This window comes from Pyrgilauda ruficollis, unplaced genomic scaffold, assembly GCF_017590135.1.
Source record: "Pyrgilauda ruficollis isolate IOZ18807 unplaced genomic scaffold, ASM1759013v1 scaffold8, whole genome shotgun sequence".
NCBI lineage: Eukaryota > Metazoa > Chordata > Aves > Passeriformes > Passeridae > Pyrgilauda > Pyrgilauda ruficollis.
This window is the reverse complement of record NW_024529932.1, coordinates 9,492,142-9,512,044: the sequence shown is the minus strand read 5'-3', so window position 1 is coordinate 9,512,044 and position 19,903 is coordinate 9,492,142. Positions and strand designations below refer to the sequence as shown.

The 19,903-nt window shown below is 33.3% G+C and overlaps 1 protein-coding gene across 1 annotated transcript in view; it reads left to right on the top strand.

Annotated features, from left to right (window-relative positions):
• The window catches only part of DYNC2H1 (dynein cytoplasmic 2 heavy chain 1), a 147,054-nt gene that overhangs the window by 9,495 nt on the left and 117,656 nt on the right, over window positions 1-19,903 (top strand). The window contains exons 12-35 of the mRNA XM_041487125.1: window positions 238-390; window positions 500-598; window positions 2,734-2,873; window positions 2,962-3,190; window positions 3,647-3,774; window positions 5,691-5,806; window positions 7,058-7,185; window positions 8,667-8,816; window positions 9,594-9,799; window positions 10,640-10,795; window positions 10,887-11,001; window positions 11,492-11,662; window positions 11,854-12,235; window positions 12,975-13,108; window positions 13,199-13,316; window positions 13,473-13,585; window positions 13,675-13,794; window positions 14,238-14,388; window positions 15,908-16,110; window positions 16,572-16,754; window positions 17,117-17,299; window positions 17,430-17,653; window positions 18,231-18,346; window positions 19,197-19,396. Of these exons, the coding sequence (XP_041343059.1) occupies window positions 238-390; window positions 500-598; window positions 2,734-2,873; window positions 2,962-3,190; window positions 3,647-3,774; window positions 5,691-5,806; window positions 7,058-7,185; window positions 8,667-8,816; window positions 9,594-9,799; window positions 10,640-10,795; window positions 10,887-11,001; window positions 11,492-11,662; window positions 11,854-12,235; window positions 12,975-13,108; window positions 13,199-13,316; window positions 13,473-13,585; window positions 13,675-13,794; window positions 14,238-14,388; window positions 15,908-16,110; window positions 16,572-16,754; window positions 17,117-17,299; window positions 17,430-17,653; window positions 18,231-18,346; window positions 19,197-19,396 (3,918 nt within the window). The remainder of the gene's footprint in view (window positions 1-237; window positions 391-499; window positions 599-2,733; window positions 2,874-2,961; window positions 3,191-3,646; window positions 3,775-5,690; window positions 5,807-7,057; window positions 7,186-8,666; window positions 8,817-9,593; window positions 9,800-10,639; window positions 10,796-10,886; window positions 11,002-11,491; window positions 11,663-11,853; window positions 12,236-12,974; window positions 13,109-13,198; window positions 13,317-13,472; window positions 13,586-13,674; window positions 13,795-14,237; window positions 14,389-15,907; window positions 16,111-16,571; window positions 16,755-17,116; window positions 17,300-17,429; window positions 17,654-18,230; window positions 18,347-19,196; window positions 19,397-19,903) is intronic.

The window sequence follows — 19,903 nt, the reverse complement described above, 5'->3', positions numbered from 1 at the left end:
TTTCAAATTCTATTAGGAGTCTGTCATTAATCCTTCTCCAGTGCACTGATGTAGCTATAATGCTATGCTGTGTCTGTGATTTGCCAGATTATTTTGTCTCTACTACAGCTAGGGATAGGGAGATCCTCCATTTGTTTTGCTAGGAATAAAACCATCTTTCTTGTATTATCACTTCTGGATGTTGGCTGGTAGACTGTTTTTGTCATTAAATGTTACAAAGTTTGTGTGTTTTTAAAGCATTCAAAATCAGGTCCTGGAGGAAAAGCTCAAATAACATGGGATAATCCCAGAGAACTGGAGGCTTATATCCAAAAACTCCAAGGTGCTGCTGAACGGATTTCCACTGAAAATAGAAAACTAAGAAAATGGCACACAAATTTCATTCAAAAGGTATATTTTCCGATGAAATTGAAGTCATGTCTGTTATAGAAGATCTTAACCTTTCTTTAATTTACATGATGATGAGTATGTTTATTTTTCCTTAACATTTTTTTAACAGGTCATATCACTTATGAATATTGATCTACTGCGGCAGCAGCAGCGTTGGAAAGAGGGGCTTCAGGAGCTCAGAACTGGTTTTGTCAGCCTCGAGTCACAGGCAGGGTTTCATTTTCTTACTGCAAACTGTGAACATTTGACTTTTCAACAGTAATCAAATTTAAGACTCAAGCATAGCATGATTGAATTAATTCTGATTAAGGAGTTACTAGTTGTCTTAGGAAAACATTTGTGTCCAAGTTAACGCCAGATGTGAGATAAAATCACAGATGAGGAGGATGGAGATAATTTTTTTTTGTCATACTAGCAATGGGAGAAGAACTTTTGGTCAATGACAGGCATTAGATGAGGAAATGGGAAGACCTTGGGTAATGTAGGTCAGTTGTGTCTGAGCTATTAATGCAAGGTAAAATGATGCAATTGGTACAGATAATGAGTGATCCATGCACAGAATAAAACAAATGTATAAAATTTGGAATTAAAATGCATTTCTGCCTGAAATAATGAGAAAAACATATTTTTCTTTATTCACTTATCAACTGACAACTTTTTTTTAACATAGAATCGTTAAGTTTGAAAAAGACCCTTAATGTCATTGAGTAAGATGATAACAATTTTGATTAAAAATATCATATTATCAAGTAAGCTATTCTGAGTTATTATTCAAGTCAGTTTAGTTTTTCCTATAGCCTTCAGCAATCGAAGGACTATATTCTTAGGTGGATATGTTGTTCTTATCCTTTATAATGCAAAGGAGATTACTTTCATTGATATTTGCTAGTCAAATATATGCAGTGTCTTTATAGTATTTTACTTCTAATTTTGTTTTCATTCTCTCAAGATAATATGAAAATTCATCTGGCTTGATTTCTTTTCAGTTTCAATTTGCAGATTTTTATCTTTAAGTCAGTATATTTTATGAGAAGAATCTAGATTTCCTTTAGTATTGTTTGAAAATTATTTTGGTGTTGCAAAATGTTTTTAGATGCAAAATTACCTAAACTGTATTCAGTCACTCTTCAAAAATCTTTGAATAGAAGTGATGAAACTTAACTGAATGTATTTTTTTTCACATTCCAAAAATTATAAGATGGTACAGTCTTACTGCTGTTGTCATCAAAATATGACATGTTTCTTTAAAAACCCTGTATATAATTGTCTTAAGGCTTAATTAAGACAATTTCAGGTTTTCTTAACCTCTAGAATCTTTCTGTTGGAAGAGCTCCTATAGGCAGCTTTGAATTGTGAGACAGACCTTAACTGTATAGCTTCCTGCAGCAACCCTGGACTGCCTCCAAAGCCCTGCCTGAAAATCTCCAATTAAACAAAAGAACCTTTTAAGCTGGAAGGAGTTTCTAGCTTTTTTTCTAGCTTAAGTTGTCTTTCTGCAAATCCCTCCATGACTTGCAAATGACCATTTAGCTCAGTTGGTCAGGGTGCTAATAGTGCCAAGGTAATGGGTTTGACCCCGTATGGACAATTCACTTAAGAGCTGGACTTGATGATCCTTGTGGGTCCCTTCCAGCTGAGACTATTCTGTGATTTACAGAGCTTGACTGTATGATAAGGTTTTCCATGTTCTTACAGTGCAGTGTAGCAGATTTTGATGAAAAACTGGATTCTTTGAGGTAAAATTTTACATTAATTTATTAGTTTACATTGTTCTGTGGAAACACACAAGAATTTTTATAAATACTATTTAAAAAGTAGCTTACATATTATAAGAAAATAGAAGGTGTGATACAGGTTTAAATCTCTTATTCAGCCAGCTCTTTATGTTATTTCCAGCAGAGTCCTGTGCATTTTAGAGTAACCTTGAAGAACTTTCTGGTTAAACCAATGGGTGACGAACATCAGTGAAATTCCTGTGTTGATTTGCCACAGAGACTGTTTGATTTGGATATTTTTTTTATTCCTATATTAATTTGAAATAAATGCAATAAATGCAATAACTGGTCATAAAATGAAAAACTCATATCTTGAGTTAGAAGGGGCCGACAAGGACCAACTCCCTGCTCCTGACAGGACTATCTAAAACTAAACATTGTGACTTAAGTATGTTGTCCAGATGGTCTTTAAACTCTGACCAGCATGGTGCCATGACCCAGTCTGTGCCAGCTATGCAATTACTGAATTTTACTAAGATCCTGGTCTTTGGATTTTATACTGTGTGCAGTTTCATCTTATAATTGTGGTGCAAGGAATAAAATAAAAATAATAATTGTTAAATTTTAGGGTTTCAGATCGAGTGATATGAAAGCTTGGAGACAACATTGGAATCATCAACTTTACAAAGCTCTGGAGCATCAGTATCAAATGGGTTTAGAAGCACTCAATGAGAATTTACCAGAGATAATTATTGATCTAACATTCAAGTAAGATTTTGGTTTTTTGCCTTAAAAGAAAATATGCAGGCACAGATTACATTAAAATACTAATTTTTCTCTTTGTTTCACCTTTTAGGCAAGGTCGCTTGCAATTCAGACCTCCTTTTGAAGAAGTACGAGCTAGATATTACAGAGAAATGAAGAGATTCATCTCTATTCCAAATCAGTTTAGGGGAGTAAGTGAGGCAGAAGATGAGTCTATATTCACTGTTATGACCGAAAGAAATGCAAATGGATTTCTGACCGCTTTCAGTAAAGCAGAGGATTTGTTCAGAAGGCTGACAGATGTTTCTAATCAGTTCAAGGTATTTTCAATAGTGGACTGACTCATACTTTTTTCACTTAGATTTGTTTCATTTTATGCTTTTGACATACTAGAAGTAGTTGAGCAATGACATTTGTGGATTATTGTCCTTTTCTTCAAGGCATATAAGCAAAAGCTTAGCAAGTCTATCCATGTTAAGCCAACCACTTAAGCACGTGCCTGCCTTGAAGTATATATATAGTTCCTTTTGAATACTCTGTATAATAGCTGACTTTTCAGTCTTTCTGTTTTGAATATCCTTAAATGTGTGAACATGTCAAACTGTTTTTTACCTCCTGATTTTTGCACTAAAAAATCTACAGATAATTGAAGAAGCACACAGGTTAAAGAGAATGTAACTTGAAAACATTATTAGAGTATTTTAATGTTATTGAGAAACAGTTTTTTAATCTGGAAAATATTTCTTTTCCATGGAATAAAAAACAATGTTGGAAAGGAATGGGTTGTAATTGGCCAAGTAGATATGGAATCTTTGGTGAAGACACACCTTTCTAGCAAACTGGACTGGGAAAAAAACTTCAAGGCATTAAAAGTGAGAGGGAAAGAAGCAGAACGTCTTCCAAGGTATAGTGTAACTCTATTCTTTTGTTTGAATAACATATTCTATCGGGTAGTTTAAAGGTAATAGTAAAATAGAGATGAAGATATACATAGAATTTCAAGTCTTTTTAAAATGTGAATGCAGTTTTTAAATGTTTAGATTTTGATTTTTCATTTTTATTTTTAGATACTCTCTTTTATTTGTGTCACCTTCTCTGAAAACTAATTACTTTCTCTTGATATAATGGGAAACTTCCTCAGAATTCAGGGCTAATTCTGAAATATTCCAAAATATAATATTTTAACAAATCTTTTAGCTAAGTCCTGTACATGTGAAATATATATGGGAATTATGAACAGACGTACCAAATGTTTGTCATAAAGTAATTCCTGTAATGAAACATTCAATTACCTCTTATAACTTAGAGTTTAAAATATGGTTGGGGAGGCTTTTATTCTTACGTATAATTGCATGAACCTATTGTACTGTATGGTTAGAGTTCTAAAGTAAAACTGGTAGGAATCATGTTTAGAATAAGGAAAAAGATGTGACATTTCATGCTGGAGAAGTAGAACTTGGTGGCCAGTGATACTCTGAGTAGTAAAGATTTCCATGAGTTCATGGACAAACTGAGGGGAATAGAAGAGAAACTGGCTGATGTGCCTTATAGCCAGGAGCAACATGTTGCTAAGAAATCCATGAGCTGAAAATATTAGTGTTGAGGGAGGATAGTCAGGAAGATAGCAAGTAAGGTAGACCTTTTCCTTGGTGTTCTTTAGGTATCTACTTATGGTCACTGATATATTGGATATGGGGCCTTGAAATGACTTTTCTTCATGAAATGAAGAAAATGAAATGAACTTTTCTTCAGTTCTTATTGCTATTGAAGGCTGAGTTAGTAAACTGTGATGGAAATCAGTATTTTAACAAATCTTTTAGCTAAGTCCTGTACATGTGAAATATATATGGGAATTAGGAACAGACGTACCAAATGTTTGTCATAAAGTAATTCCTGTAATGAAACATTCAATTACCTCTTATAACTTAGAGTTTAAAATATGGTTGGGGAGGCTTTTATTCTTACGTATAATTGCATGAACCTATTGTACTGTATGGTTAGAGTTCTAAAGTAAAACTGGTAGGAATCATGTTTAGAATAAGGAAAAAGATGTGACATTTCATGCTGGAGAAGTAGAACTTGGTGGCCAGTGATACTCTGAGTAGTAAAGATTTCCATGAGTTCATGGACAAACTGAGGGAAATAGAAGAGAAACTGGCTGATGTGCCTTATAGCCAGGAGCAACATGTTGCTAAGAAATCCATGAGCTGAAAATATTAGTGTTGAGGGAGGATAGTCAGGAAGATAGCAAGTAAGGTAGACCTTTCCCTTGGTGTTCTTTAGGTATCTACTTATGGTCACTGATATATTAGATATGGGGCCTTGAAATGACTCTCTGGCTTTTCTTCAGTTCTTATTGCTATTGAAGGCTGAGTTAGTAAACTGTGATGGAAATCAGAGAATTAAAGACATGAATATACAAATAATGGAAGTATTTCTCTTTTGAGTATGGTAATAGCCTTTCAGAATTTTATGGCACTGTACATTTTCTAACTATTACATTTTCTAAGTGTATATCTAACTTTTACATTTTCTAACTGTACATTTTCTAACTGTTACATTTTCTAACTATTTGGAGAAGCAGAGCATTGGACCTCAGTCGCCATAAAACTGAAAGCATATATGCATGATTGTTGTAAATATTTCAATACCATGGCTTAATTTCCCAATAAGCTATGCCTTTCACTTGTAGAATTATAAGGGAAATTTTTCATCAAACTATGCATTTAGGGTAAACTATAGATGTGCATAGATCTAGAGATACTAACATGTAAGTATGCTACTGAATATTTGCTGTCTTTTAATCTCTTTTTTTTGTAGCATAATCAGAATAGATTGTTTAACTGTGAACTGCAGCCCTGTGAAAACTGTGATCGATGATTTCATCCAGAAGTTGTATGACATTCTAGTTGTTTCTTTGAGAAAATCTATTCAAGGTAAATAATATCAATGAACAGTATTTTAGTTTGTTTCTGTTGTACTTGGGCACATTTGTGTTAATGTAAATACTTTTTTATAGAAATATTTTACTTTCAGGCACAGTGAACTGCAGAAATCACAATGCAGAGAAAGTAATCTGTTACATCTGTGTATTCCTCAATATTACATTTTCACTACAGACGTAGGTTAGGACCCTTTGATATCCATTTTGTATCCTTCCTGTTTTCTTGTTTGGGCCACCTCTGGTACAGGTGTAAAAGAATACATGTGAACATTGTTTTGCTTGCTTCTTTTATCTGAAGAAAAATTTTGTTGCTTTGGAGAAGAAAATTTATTTAATATTTGAGGGAGAAAAATTTCCTAGGTGTTTGAGAAGGTGTCATAAAATGTAATAAAAATGCTATTAGATTTTTCTTTTACAAATTGAAATACTTAATGAAGAATCTAAAATAATCTGGACTTACTCCATAGAATTGCTTGTTGCTTTGATTGTCAAAACTGTTAAAACTGTTTTGAAGAACACAAAACATTTCCCTGTTTTGGGTGGTTGACGTGTATATGGAACAGCAGGACAAAGTGGAATAAAGCATAGATGATGAGGAATAACAGTGCTTTATGCTTTAAATCTAATGGTTGTCACAGGCAACACACGACAGGAATTGTGCAAGAAAGTGAATTATTTCATAGCCTGAAAGGTGAATCTTTCCTGGAAGATTTCATGGAGCTGTACAGCTCCTTTCTCAGTATCAAAAGATATTTACCTTGCTAGGTAAATACAGCATTAAAGCTTATGCAGGCATTTGTTTGTGAGTCTTTTCAATATGTAAAGCAAGGTGGCTTTAGTTAGTTAGCCTCTTTAAAAGACCCAAACCAAAATAAACAGAAAAAACCCCCAAAGAACCCAAAAGCAATTTATGTCTGTTTACCTAAAAAAAAAAAAGACCTTTAAAACCTTTGAAAGTATATAAATAAATGCCTCATCTCTTTACGTCTAATCTTCAGAAGGAGCTTTGATACTTACGGTCTAAGTCATACACTGAACACAATAGATTACATTTGAAAAGCTACTTGTAAACACAAATGTGCAGTTTTTGTTCAGGTAGTAGACAAGATTGGAGTCTGCAATTTTTAAACAAATACTTTGCATGCTTATGACTGATGCTGTATCCTTGTGCATTTGTCTGACTTGGATATTTAAAACTAGAAATATTCTCTCCACTTTAACTTTGTTTTCCATCTTTGTGTAGCTCACCTCTGTGATGTTTCTACATTTCTCACTGATGCTATGGAAACACTAGTGATTAGACCCCAGACTGTTGAGGAAATAGCAGAAGACAATTTAAAATATTTAAGCCTACATGAACGAAAAGAGGGGGTAAGATACTATTTTATTCTATCCAGAGCAACAGCTATAAAACTGTAATTACTTTCTAGTATGGAAACTTACATTTAATAATAACTAATAAAGATCATGGTCAGGTCACATAGTGTCAGGGCAGTAGTCCACGTAGCACAATAATTTGTGTCCAGCAGTGGAGTGATTTATTTAGGGGAAAACATAAAATCAGGGTACCTTTTTTGATACTTTTTACTTCTAACCTTCAACCTGAACCTTGTTGGGTTTTATGTGGTTATATGTGAGCATATAATAACACTCACTGGATTTCTTTTCCACAGCCTTACCTTGTCTTCTCTTGAGAGCAAACATGTGTTTGACATCCAAAATATACGCTGGTGAAGTGTAGATCAATTACCCATTTCATGAAGAACCCCTCTTTTTATTTTTTTTTCCAACTGGCACCTGTTAACTTCATACCATTTATGTCTTATATTGGAAGAGACATGGACCAAACAGTTCCTATTCTTCCTTTTCGTGGCACGTGACTGTATTTTACTTTGTTGTGTCTAGTATTAGCGATCTCTGTTGAAGAGTGTTAATATCTTTTCTTATGCATAAGCCCACTCATAACTTTGGTTATCCTTGCTGCCTTTTGATAAGTCTTTTCTTTCTATTTCATTTTTGTGTGTGACCAACAGATTTTTCTAAGTTTTTAAGATCTGTATAAACCATGGATTGACGTGATGAAATTGTAATATTACTTCTTATTATCTTTTTGATCTCTGTGACTCATAACATTTGTTTTGCTTCCTACTTCTTAGATTAAGCTCACATTTTGGTAAAACTAGTTGTCATAACCCTAAAATAGCAGTCAAGTGTAGTTTTTATCTTAGGACTCAACTTGTACATGTGAAATTTATTTTTTCACATTTATGTCACTTCATGGTTATCTGCTTGAATTTTGCTTGTCACCAGTATCATCAGTCATTATTTCTTATACATTAATTCTGTAGTTCTTCTCAGGTGAAGTATTTTAATGCCTGAAATAACATAGTATCATCAGTAAACTTCATCATCTCACAGACTGGTCTCCTTTTCCAATTCTTTTATAAGTACTTTGAGCAGTCCACAACAGGTACAAAGAAAAAAAATTACTACATCCCAGCCAAAGTCAGCAAACATACACTCAGTTTTATCGCATTCTGTTGCTCTGCTGCTCTTCTCCAATTTGATTGAGTTGATCTCTGCAATATATAAGGTGGCACTTACCTCTTTCATAGTTAATGTTCACTTGTGTATATCTCATGTTAGGATCAAGGTTTAGAATTTCTCTAAATACCTCAGATACTAGTTTTTCAAAATTTTAATATTATTCTAGAAACAGTATTAAAAAAACAGCTGTATATAAGCTTATTATCTGTGCATACAGAATTGGTGATTCATATGTGTTTGCTTTAGTTAAACAGGATTTGCTGAATTTTTACATGCACACTTATCTTTGATCTTTCCAATTTCAGATTTTTCTCCTTTTTCAAGAGGCTGAAGATAAAAATAAACTTCTGCGAACTGTGGCTGGTGCAGGTTTGGACAGTATCAGTAACCTAAGAGCTACATGGGATAAATTTGAATTAATGATGGAAAGCCACCAGCTTATGATTGCTGAACAGGTAGCAATGAAAGCTTAAGGTTTTACCTGAAAATGTTGAAATTATTTTGAATATGTCTGGAACAATACTTTTTTCTTAGATTAAATCCATAAATATTGTCAGTTCAGTAATAACATGGGCACTATTGAATTGAAGGAGGGCTGTCTAAGGAAGAGTACTTAGATTCTCAAGCAGTAACTGTTAACCCTGAAGCAGTAACTAGGGGAAATTTTTGTTGAACCGATGCTAAAATAAATGTTGTATTGTTGTAGTTCAGTCTCAAAACAACTTTCTGGTGACAGAAATGGCTTGATAAATGCAATGGTTAACAGAGGAAAAGAGGATGACAGTTTAAAGATAGCATTTTAATTTCTTTATCATTATTTTAGTATTGAAGCTTTTATTTTCTTTTCGCTTAACTTTGCTAATCTATGCACAGTCCTTTAATTCCAGTGCATAGGCAAACGGCTTAACTCATTTGAAGTTCTACTGAAGACACCAATTTGCCATACATACAGCATTTTTTCTATAAGCTAAAAGAGGCAAGCCTAAGTAGACAGCATAAGCTGAATAAATAGATTTCAAGTACTAGCATAATAAAAAAAGTAGTGCCCTTTAAAAGAAAAACAGAATGAGGAGAGTGAAGTTGAACTATTTCTTCAGGTATTATACAAGAAGTTTTTTGAGTTTGATTTTGATCAAGTAGTCATTATAAAGTTTTGAAGCTGACACTTTGATTTTCATCATAGTTGTGGATACTAACCATTGCGGAATGTAAATTTGCCTATTGCTTTGCAGATGGAAGTGATGAAAGGAAATGTGCTTTCACGTATCAACATATATCTTCAAGATCTGGAAAAATTTAAAGCTCGCTGGGATCAGCTAAAGCCAAGTGATGATGTAATTGAAACAGGTGGTCAGGATGTACTCGAGAAAAGTGCTCAGATGATAAAGGAAAAAAAAAAAGAATTTGATGAACTTAAAACCGTGAAAGAAAAACTCATGTATGTGTGGTTTTTTCCCTATATATCTTATTCATTAATGTATTGATCTTTTACAGCAATAGTATCTCAGAAAATGTTCACTAATTTTTATCACAACAGATATTGTAAGTAGTTTAATTTGTATTACATGCTTTTCATTAGCTTTTCAGCATCCTTTTTGTTGGTTTTACATAACATGTGTTTCTTAAGCTAAATTTTTCTAGATGTTTTTTGGATAAATAAATTGAGAAATCTCTTAAGGTCTTGCAAAAGGCAGTTTGTACACTAAAGGCTTAATTCTCAATTCTTAATTTAGAGCTTCTCACTAAGAGAAGGTTTGGGATGTTGTTCCAAAAAGAACCTCTTGTAACTTAAGTGGACAGGAGCTCACCTCTAGCTCACTTCTCCTGTTAAGTGTCTGTGCTCATTATTGCAGATCCTGAGGATAAAGTTTTCTATTTAACTTCTTACCTTGGCATGTAAATTATGGTAAATAAAATTAGCATGTTCTTTTTACCACCAGGAAGAAACGATCAATTCAAAATTATTTTCTTTCCAGCTTTGATTTTGAAGGCACAAATGAATTTACCTTTCTCATAAATAAAAAATAAATGAAAGTTTATGGAAAATAATTGTGAATATGGGAGAAGGATATTGTGTAAAAGAGTTATCACTCATATTTCTTTATTCTTTCTATTCAAGAAGGAGATTATATGGAAAATGCAGTTGGCAGCAATATTCTTCAATAAAGCCAATTACTTTTCTTAAAAAAGTATGATGATTTCTGTATGGTACCATTTCTTAACCCATAAAAGTGCAGTGGAATAATGTAATGCATAATGCAATGATCTTTTTATGCAGTGAAGAATGCCATCATTTTAAGTTGGAAGAGCCTGACTTATCATTGTCAGAAGCTGTAAGTCAAGATATTCAGAGTTGTGCAGACGTCTGGGCGCTCTATGAAGAATTTTATCAAGGTTTTCAGGAAAAAGCCAAAGAAGACTGGATTACTTTTAGGTAACATTTTTTTGCTTTATTTTTAATGGGCGTACAAGTGTGGTTGTAGTACTGTGTTGTTGTGACCTTTTTATGTCTGATTTTCATGCAGAAGTAAGATACACCTATTTGAAGAATTTTTGTTTAACTGGCATGACAGACTGAGGAAGATGGAAGAACATACTGTAATGACAGTAAAGTTGCAAAAAGAAGTGGACAAATATAAAGTAAGACATAAGAAGTGAACAAATACAAAGTAATATAAAGGGTTTGGAACCAGGTGATCTCTAAGGTCGTTTTCAACTCAAATAATTCTGTGATTGTATGAATTTCAAAAAGTCCTGTGAAACAAAAAATGTTATGGTATTACTGGGTAATGTACTCCATTCTATACCTTATTGTTAATTTCTTACAATAAAACCATGTTAATATTTAACAAAATGTCTTCTGATAGTGTTTTGAACATTTCACTTACTTTTGGGAACCTTTAGTTCTCTACATTAAACAGAATGGTCATTACAGCTTACATAGACACAGATTTACAGTGAATTGTCTTCAGAATCATACTCCCAAACTTTAAATTCAGGAACTGGAAAAATTGTACCTCGGTTTAAGAATTTAAATTTTATTTTTGTTTGAATAGCACGTCACTCCATAATCAAAGAGATGCAATTTTCATAACAAGTAGATGGATTTACCTGTGTGTTTTTTCTATAGATGATAATTCCACTCCTAAAATATGTAAGAGGAGAACATCTTTCTCCAGACCATTGGTTGGATCTCTTTCGTCTTCTGGGTCTTCCCCGAGGCACTACACTTGAGGGTTTGCTATTTGGAGATCTATTAAAAGTGACAGATGCCATTATTGAAAAAGCAGTGGAACTTAAGGTATGAATAATTTTAAATACAGAATCTAAAGTTTTTTTTATGGCTTACTTTATGTGGTATATGTTGTTCCATAAGCATGTATTTTAGCATTTATTAATACTGTAGAAGTAGAATTTGTGTTACATTTTTGAATGGAGAGTTTACTGGAAGCTCTGTAGTTTCATATGAGATCTATTGTTGCTTTTAAATAGGATTTGAATTGTCGAGCTCAAGGTGAAATCACAATCAGAGAAGCATTACGTGAGCTTGAGCTCTGGGGAGTTGGAGCTGTCTTCATGTTAACAGATTATGAAGATAGCCAAGGCAAGACCATCAGGCTTATTAAAGACTGGAAGGACACAGTCAATCAAGTTGGAGATCATCGCTGTCTTCTACAGTCTCTTAAGGACTCTCCATATTACAAAGGTTTTGAAGATAAGGTGTCCATCTGGGAAAAAAAGCTAGCTGACTTGGATGAGTACCTGCAGAATTTAAACCAAATTCAAAGGAAATGGGTCTATTTGGAACCGATATTTGGTCGTGGAGCTCTACCCAAAGAACAAGCTCGTTTTAACAGAGTTGATGAAAACTTTAGGTTAGTGTTTATGGAATGTGACTTACCTTTTGTGGTATCTTTCACTTATAGTCTGGAACACTCTTCATAGTGAGCATATATGGAACAATTGGCACATGAATGGACAAGAAGGACAGTGGCAGGAATTCAGAAGATACATATGTGTGATGACAACATATATCTGAATAAAGGTGGTAATATTTCATTTAATGGGGCACATGTGAAGAAAGGAATTGTGAAGCATCAATGATTGTGAACAAGACAGGCAAACACAAGATTAGTCTTAGCAGCAGAAGTAGAGGGGATGTAATTGTTTTTTCAAGAATCATGTTGAAGACTATCACTTTGTTCACTAAGAAAACACACACAGAGTTTTGGTGGAAACAGATGGTTTATTTGTTCCAAACAAGTAAAAAGATAAAGACGGGGGTAGGTTTTAGAAATATGGAAAGATATGTGCCATTATCTGTCTTGGCTTGAGTTGAAATGACTTAAATAAAAATGGAAATAAAAGTCAATAATTTAATTTCCTTGGTTCTGGGTAGAGAAGTTTTATCAGGAAACTCATGTTCTTAAATTACATTGGAGAGACATTGAGGTAAATTCTGAAATGTTTCATCATTAGCACCAAAATCTAAAAGTTGTATATCAGCTGTTTATATTACAGCTGTTTATATTACTTGTTTCTGTGGTTTTTTTTTTGATTTACTTATATTTGTATATGTCATATTTAAATTCAAGTGATAATGAATTCATGTTGGTCCATTATGTCAGATATTAGGAGTGACAATAGGATAACATCACTGAATGCCCGGGCAGGCATAAAAAATACTTTAACTACCATACTTGACCAGCTTCAGAGGTGTCAGAAATCTCTGAATGAGTTTTTGGAGGTACAGTGAACATTAATGCATTTTTTTTTTAAGAAAGTCAGTAAGCTGGGGTTTAAATCAACAAAACTGATTTATTCTGTTTTTATATAGGAAAAACGCTCAGCATTTCCAAGATTCTATTTTGTTGGAGATGATGACTTATTAGAAATTTTAGGACAGTCCACGAATCCTCTGGTTATCCAGTCTCATCTTAAGAAACTTTTTGCTGGTAATGCATTAATCTTATTTGTGAAATTTACTTAGAGATAAGCTTCTTTGAAGCCAAATAATATGTTGCAGTTCCTCTCTTTCCATGACTAGACATATAGTAATTAATTTTTGACTTTGAGAATATATAACTTTTTTGGTGTTTTCTGATTAATAGGCATTAATAGTGTAAGCTTTGATGAAGAATTTAAATACATTATTGCCATGAAGTCTGTAGAAGGAGAAACTGTGCCACTTAGAAATAAAGTTCTTCTATCAAATGATGTGGAGGTAATAAAAACTGTATCCTAGTCTAGTTCAAACATCATTGAGATATTAATTTCTAATATAATTTTGAGTTTTTTTTGTCTCTTTGTCAGGTGTGGCTAAACAGTTTGGCTTTGGAGATGAAGGAGACTCTGAAAAAAATGTTAATTGACTGTGTTGATGCTGGAAAAAAATCGCAAGGTTCAATTGATCCATCGCTCTTTCCTTCCCAGGTAGTAGTTGATCCAACAGTGCCACTGTGTAGTCTTAGAATTACCAAATAAGTTATTTTTTTTTAGATTTGGAAGAAAATAAATCAAATTCATTTTACTCACTGATCATGTAGAGAAGTTCTTAAAAATATGTGCTCTTATTAAATTTCTGTGCAAACATTTGAAATATTCAAGTCTTTTGCATGGCATTTTCACATACCACTTAATGAAAAAGACTTGCTGTATTAGATTGCATTGGAAATTTTGGCAAAATTTTGCCAGATTTTTGGATGACTTTATTTGTTCTTAGGATCATAGCAAATGTAGAGCTTTGTTTAAAAATTGTGCAATAAAATATTTAAAATATCAGACATAATAAGCAATTGCAAATTAATTGAAAAAGTGGTTCATTTTTATGTGTGTTCAGTATTTATAAAATATAATTTGAATTTTCTCTTCCAAAGATTCTTTCCTTGGCAGAACAAATTCTGTTCACTGAAGATGTTGAAAGTGCTATCAAAAACCATAATCTGCAACAATTAGAATTAGAACTCACGGCTAAACTGGACCATTATACCAGCATTGGTAGTGACATAGAAGATACTGGGAGTACAGGTATAAAAATGATAATTAATATATAATTCTTTATTATGACTGCAGTTATGTAGTATGTTACATTGTTTATTTAAACAGGAAATTATATAAATATGTCTCAATTTGAGTTTACAAAGCTGAGTTATGTACAGTCACCTATTACAGCCAAGATTAGAGTCATTAATATTTCAAAATAAACAAAAGGACTTTTATATATATCTTAGAAACTGTCTTGGAGAATTTATTTGGGGACCTCTTTTCTTAATTTTTTTAGTAAGTTTCTATCTTTCAGCTTATGTGTCTACTGTTTCACAGGAAGTGGGTAAACAACAGTTGAGGCACGTTGTGTCAAGCCAGTGTATGCTGTACGACTGTGTAGGTGATTCTCTTTTTTCAAATTAGACATACACATCTGCCTCTGAACTAATAATTTTGAGTACCTTTGAGGCAAAATAAGCTAGTTATTCTCAAGACATAATTGTTCTGAATCTTACATAGTCTGAATGGCTTAGAATAGTTATGCCTCTGAGTGCTTTTTTCTATTTTTTGATACGAAGTGGGGCTTTGAGTGACTACTTCATATAAAAAAGTCTACTGCAGGTTAGGGAGATGGCTTTTATCTTAGGTATAAAAAGACTCTATATGTAGTTGATAATTTTCATCCACATTTGTACAGCTGCTTACTGCATTAAATTCTAGCTTACAATTTGTGAACTGTAAACATCTGATACATTAATTAGAATCAGGATTCATATCACCTACCTCCAGAAGTATGTAAATGTGTTTCTTTATATGAGCTCCCTTTATGTGCTCTTTCTATAGCTGTTTGAGAAATTTCCTCAGTTACAGAGGAGTGTTCATATAATCTCTTGTATAATACATTATATTTATGTTTTAGTTTGGAAAATAGGTGGGATTTTGAAGTGAGTTGTGATTATTCTCACTTACTTTGATTTAATTCCCATTATGGAATTGTATAGAAACATACAAACATTGATTTCTTTCAATGAAACTAAATGAAACAATATGCTCTAAGAGTATACTTAATGTACCCAATCTGTTAATGAACTTGCACTCCACATCACCATAATTATTCTGAGTAAAATCACCAGAGTGTGTGTAGTATGGTTTTCAGATGCCCAACAGCTCACTCAGCAGGTTGAGCTACACTGATTGCTGAAGTGGAGATAGATATTAACACTCTTGGTATAAATTGCTTTGCAGAAAAGCCTCTCCTTCTTTTTCCTCTCCCCCTCTCTCTCCCTCTCTTCCTCTGTCTCAAACCCCTCCTCCTCCCTGGCATGTAGAGGCAGACAAAGTCACATGAAAATGACTAAAGTTACATGATTTGCATTGTCTGTCAGGATCTTATTGTATGCTGCTTGCTTTAGAAATAAAAAAAAAATAAAATCTGTATAATTCAAACAAGATCTAAATAAAGTCTGCTGATAATGGAAAGCAGTGCAATGAACTTGTGAATGGGTAACATCTTCCTTGCTATACAAGAGTGATTTTTTTCTTTTGGTGTGATTATTTGCAGAATCTGGAATCCTTGAGCTCAAGCTTAAAGCTCTGATTCTTGATATCATTCATAACATTGATGTGGTGAAACAGCTGAATCAAGCTGAGGTTCACAGTGTTGAAGACTGGGCTTGGAAGAAGCAGCTGAGATTTTATATGAATGACCAAAAATGTTATGTTCAGATGGTAGATGCTGAACTCCAATATACTTATGAATATCAGGTGTGGTATTTTTACGTAGTGGCTTTTATATATGAGTCAAGCACTTCCTCATTTCATACATGTTGCTGATTGTCTCCTAACTGTTGTCATTTTTCTAAACTTTGTTATGTCCTTAACATGCTATTTCATAGATAATATGAAAAGACAGGGTAATAATTTTAATTCCTGATGCTGATGAGGTAAATACAAATTGTATGAAATTATCATATAAATATTTTTTAATATGCTTGCTTTTATGTATGCGAGTGCAGTTTCATGTGTTGTTGTGAAAAAAATTGAACAATACATTGGCATTTGATATAAAAGCAGGACAGCTTTGTAAGCAAATTCATATTCTTAACGAGACAAATTTTGGCTGTTGCTTTATATTATCAAATTAATTACTTATGAATAAAATTAATGTAATTAAATTGCCAGTATTTTCTGTCTAGCAATCAATATAATTTGTTTTGTTTCTGCAGGGTATTTCCCCAAAACTTGTTTATACACCTTTGACAGATAAGTGTTACCTAACTCTTACTCAGGCCATGAAGATGGGCCTTGGAGGAAATCCCTATGGTCCAGCTGGAACTGGGAAGACAGAATCAGTAAAAGCCTTGGGTGGGATTCTTGGAAGACAAGTATTAGTCTTTAATTGTGATGAGGTGAATATGGTTTTGTTTAATTTAGGAAATGGATATCTACACCCATACTTCATAAAACAATATTATATTCCAGAAATAATATTAAAATTATAATATTAATCTTCATTATTATTGTTATTATTATTATTATTATTAGTAGTAGTAGATGTAATTATCGTAGTTGTTGTAGTAGTAGTAGTTGTATTGAAATTATTATGGAAATTATTCTGATAATTTGTCAGTTGCCATTAGAAATTTGTGGATATTTTCAAGAACATTTTTAGTGGATTTTAGCCATTTTCAAGGGTTTTTAGTGGATGGGAAGGCATTCTTTTATATTTTCTTGTTATTTGAATTTTGACAACATTCTTTTCAATTTCAAGGGCATTGATGTGAAATCAATGGGACGCATATTTGTGGGCTTAGTGAAGTGTGGTGCCTGGGGATGTTTTGATGAATTCAATAGGCTCGAGGAAGCTGTATTGTCTGCAGTATCCATGCAGGTTCAGACAATTCAACATGCACTGAAGAAACACAGTCCTGTGTGTGAGATGCTTGGCAAAAAGGTACAGCAAACCTTAATTATCTTGTTCACATCGGTGACATTTAAAAACTGACTACTGTAATGAAACATAGTCCACCCAGCATTTCTGTTTCATCTGACAATGTATCATTACAATGCACTTCTAATGCTAGGTTGAAATGGATCCTAATTCTGGAATTTTTATCACTCTGAATCCTGCTGGAAAAGGTTATGGAGGAAGACAAAAACTGCCTGATAACCTCAAGCAACTTTTCAGGCCAGTTGCTATGACTCATCCAGACAATGAACTCATTGCAGAAGTTATTTTGTATTCAGAAGGCTTTAAGGATGCTAAAATACTGGGTAGAAAATTAGTGGCTATTTTTAATCTAGCAAGGTAAGCTTTCACCATCCCGCCTCTCCCCTCCTTAGTAAAGTTACCTTTCTAATTCTCTTCCCTTGTAGCTCTTAAATCTAAGTGTTTACCATGCAATTTTCTGTACAGATACTTTTAAAGTTAAAATACAGCAATATGTTGGGAGGTCAAGATGTGAAAATATCTTGAATTCAGTTACAGTCTCAAGGGAGACAATTGCTGCTCCACTAGTATCTCACTAAATAGAAGTGTGAGGATATGAATGCTGACAAGCACTGTGTTGTATTGAACTCTTAAAATTGTTGAAATGCAAGTGACTATTTGGTTAAAACTATATGTATTAGAGAGTACAAAGATCAGAAGTTATAGTGAACGCTCTTAGAGTCAATAATAAATACGTGTTGAATATAACCCCTCTGAAAATTCCAGTGTCATTGCTGTATTTCTGAAATGCATTTCAGGTGACACTACATCCAATGACACTACAAATATGTGCCAGTGACCAAACCACACTTTTATAAGTGTATTCATTCACCAACCCAAAATTTCAGATGGTGCCACCTAGAGCTTATTACAATATTGTTGTTTTTAAATTCAGGGAGCTTCTGACACCACAGCAGCACTATGATTGGGGTTTACGAGCACTGAAGACTGTTTTGAGAGGCTGTGGCAGTCTTCTTCATCAGCTGAAGAAAAGTGATGCAAAGCAGGAGGGTAAGACTGACCTTACCAAACTTTTGATTCTTTAGAGTCTTATACAAATATAATTCACTCCAGCTTTTTTGTTCACTGGACTTTTAAAAAGCCATGGCTTTTATCTATAGGCAATTTAGGAAAGAAGAAAATATCTATGAAAGCCCACCTTCACTAGGAGATCACAAAAGATTTGTCATATTCTAGGTTGAGCTTTTCTATGATGATAAGAACACAAATTACAGACTTCATTTGGGAATAATTTTAAATTATTTTCAAAGTCTTGTTTTCACTTGGCTTAGGACAGGAAAGTGATTCTTCTGATGCTCTTAGTATTCATTAGTTTTCAGACCATTTTGACTCTGAGTTTTGCAAAAAATTGTCACATGGCTCTAGATTCAGATTGGTAGACAGAGACGAATATAAGGATATAAGATGAATATAAGGGTAGGAATGATAGAAATATATTGGGCTAGACTGAGTCACTGCATTTTTAAAAGATTTTTTAAGTTACTGTTGTTTAGGTGTTAAATGAGAGGGGATTAAAGAGTATGGAATGGATGAACATTTCAGATCTTTAGAAGACAGCTACTGATTCCTGTTTGCTTAACCAGCATGTGTCTGAAAGTTTACAGATTTTGACATAACAAATGGTCTGCATCTGACCAGCATCATAACCACCTGCTATCTGTATAGAATACATTTGTGGGCATATATTGTACTTACAAGAAGTATGCCTGACTATGCCTAACTTCCAATTAGAATGGTACATGAACTGGAATTCTGGAATCTATGCTCCAGTTCTACTTTCAGTGTATAAGCAGTGTTGACACAGTTTAAACTGATCTGTTTTCTCTGTTTTTCTTTCCAGTTAATGAAAGTCACATAGTGGTTCAAGCTTTGCGACTGAACACCACATCAAAGCTTACATTTGCAGACTGCACTCGTTTTGATGAGCTAGTTAAAGATGTATTTCCTGGCACTGATTGTAAAGATGTGGAATACGCTGAATTAACTGCAGCTTTGCAACAAGTATTTGAGGAAGCAAACTTGGAAATTATAAGCACACAGGTAAACATCAACTACAGCAATAAAACAGTATTATACTGAATTAGAACTGATTTGTATTACATTCATTTAACTAATTTCTGTTTTCTTTTGAAAAATCTTTTATAAAAAAGTGAGAATGACTGGTTGTTATGTTCTAATTACATGAATATAGGAAAATTAGGTGTGTGTTCGAAGCACTGTAGATCAGTTACACAATTGAAAGAAAAATAGTGGAAGGAAAATTAAGATGTGAACATATGACACACAGTGTCATTCAAGCCAGATACAAATGCTAATGAATATTTTGGACAGTGAAAGAATTAAATATGTGAATATTTGATTTTCACAAACAGTTGTCTGCCTTGTTTTTATTTATTGTAGAACTGGATGAAGTTTTGTGACTGAAGATTTGTTAAATTCTCATCAAAAATATGCTGGAAAATAGCTATTGCTTTTGTATTAGTAATTTAGCAAAATGCTTCTAACATGTAAAATAAATTTCTTCATAAACTTTAGTATCACAATTCT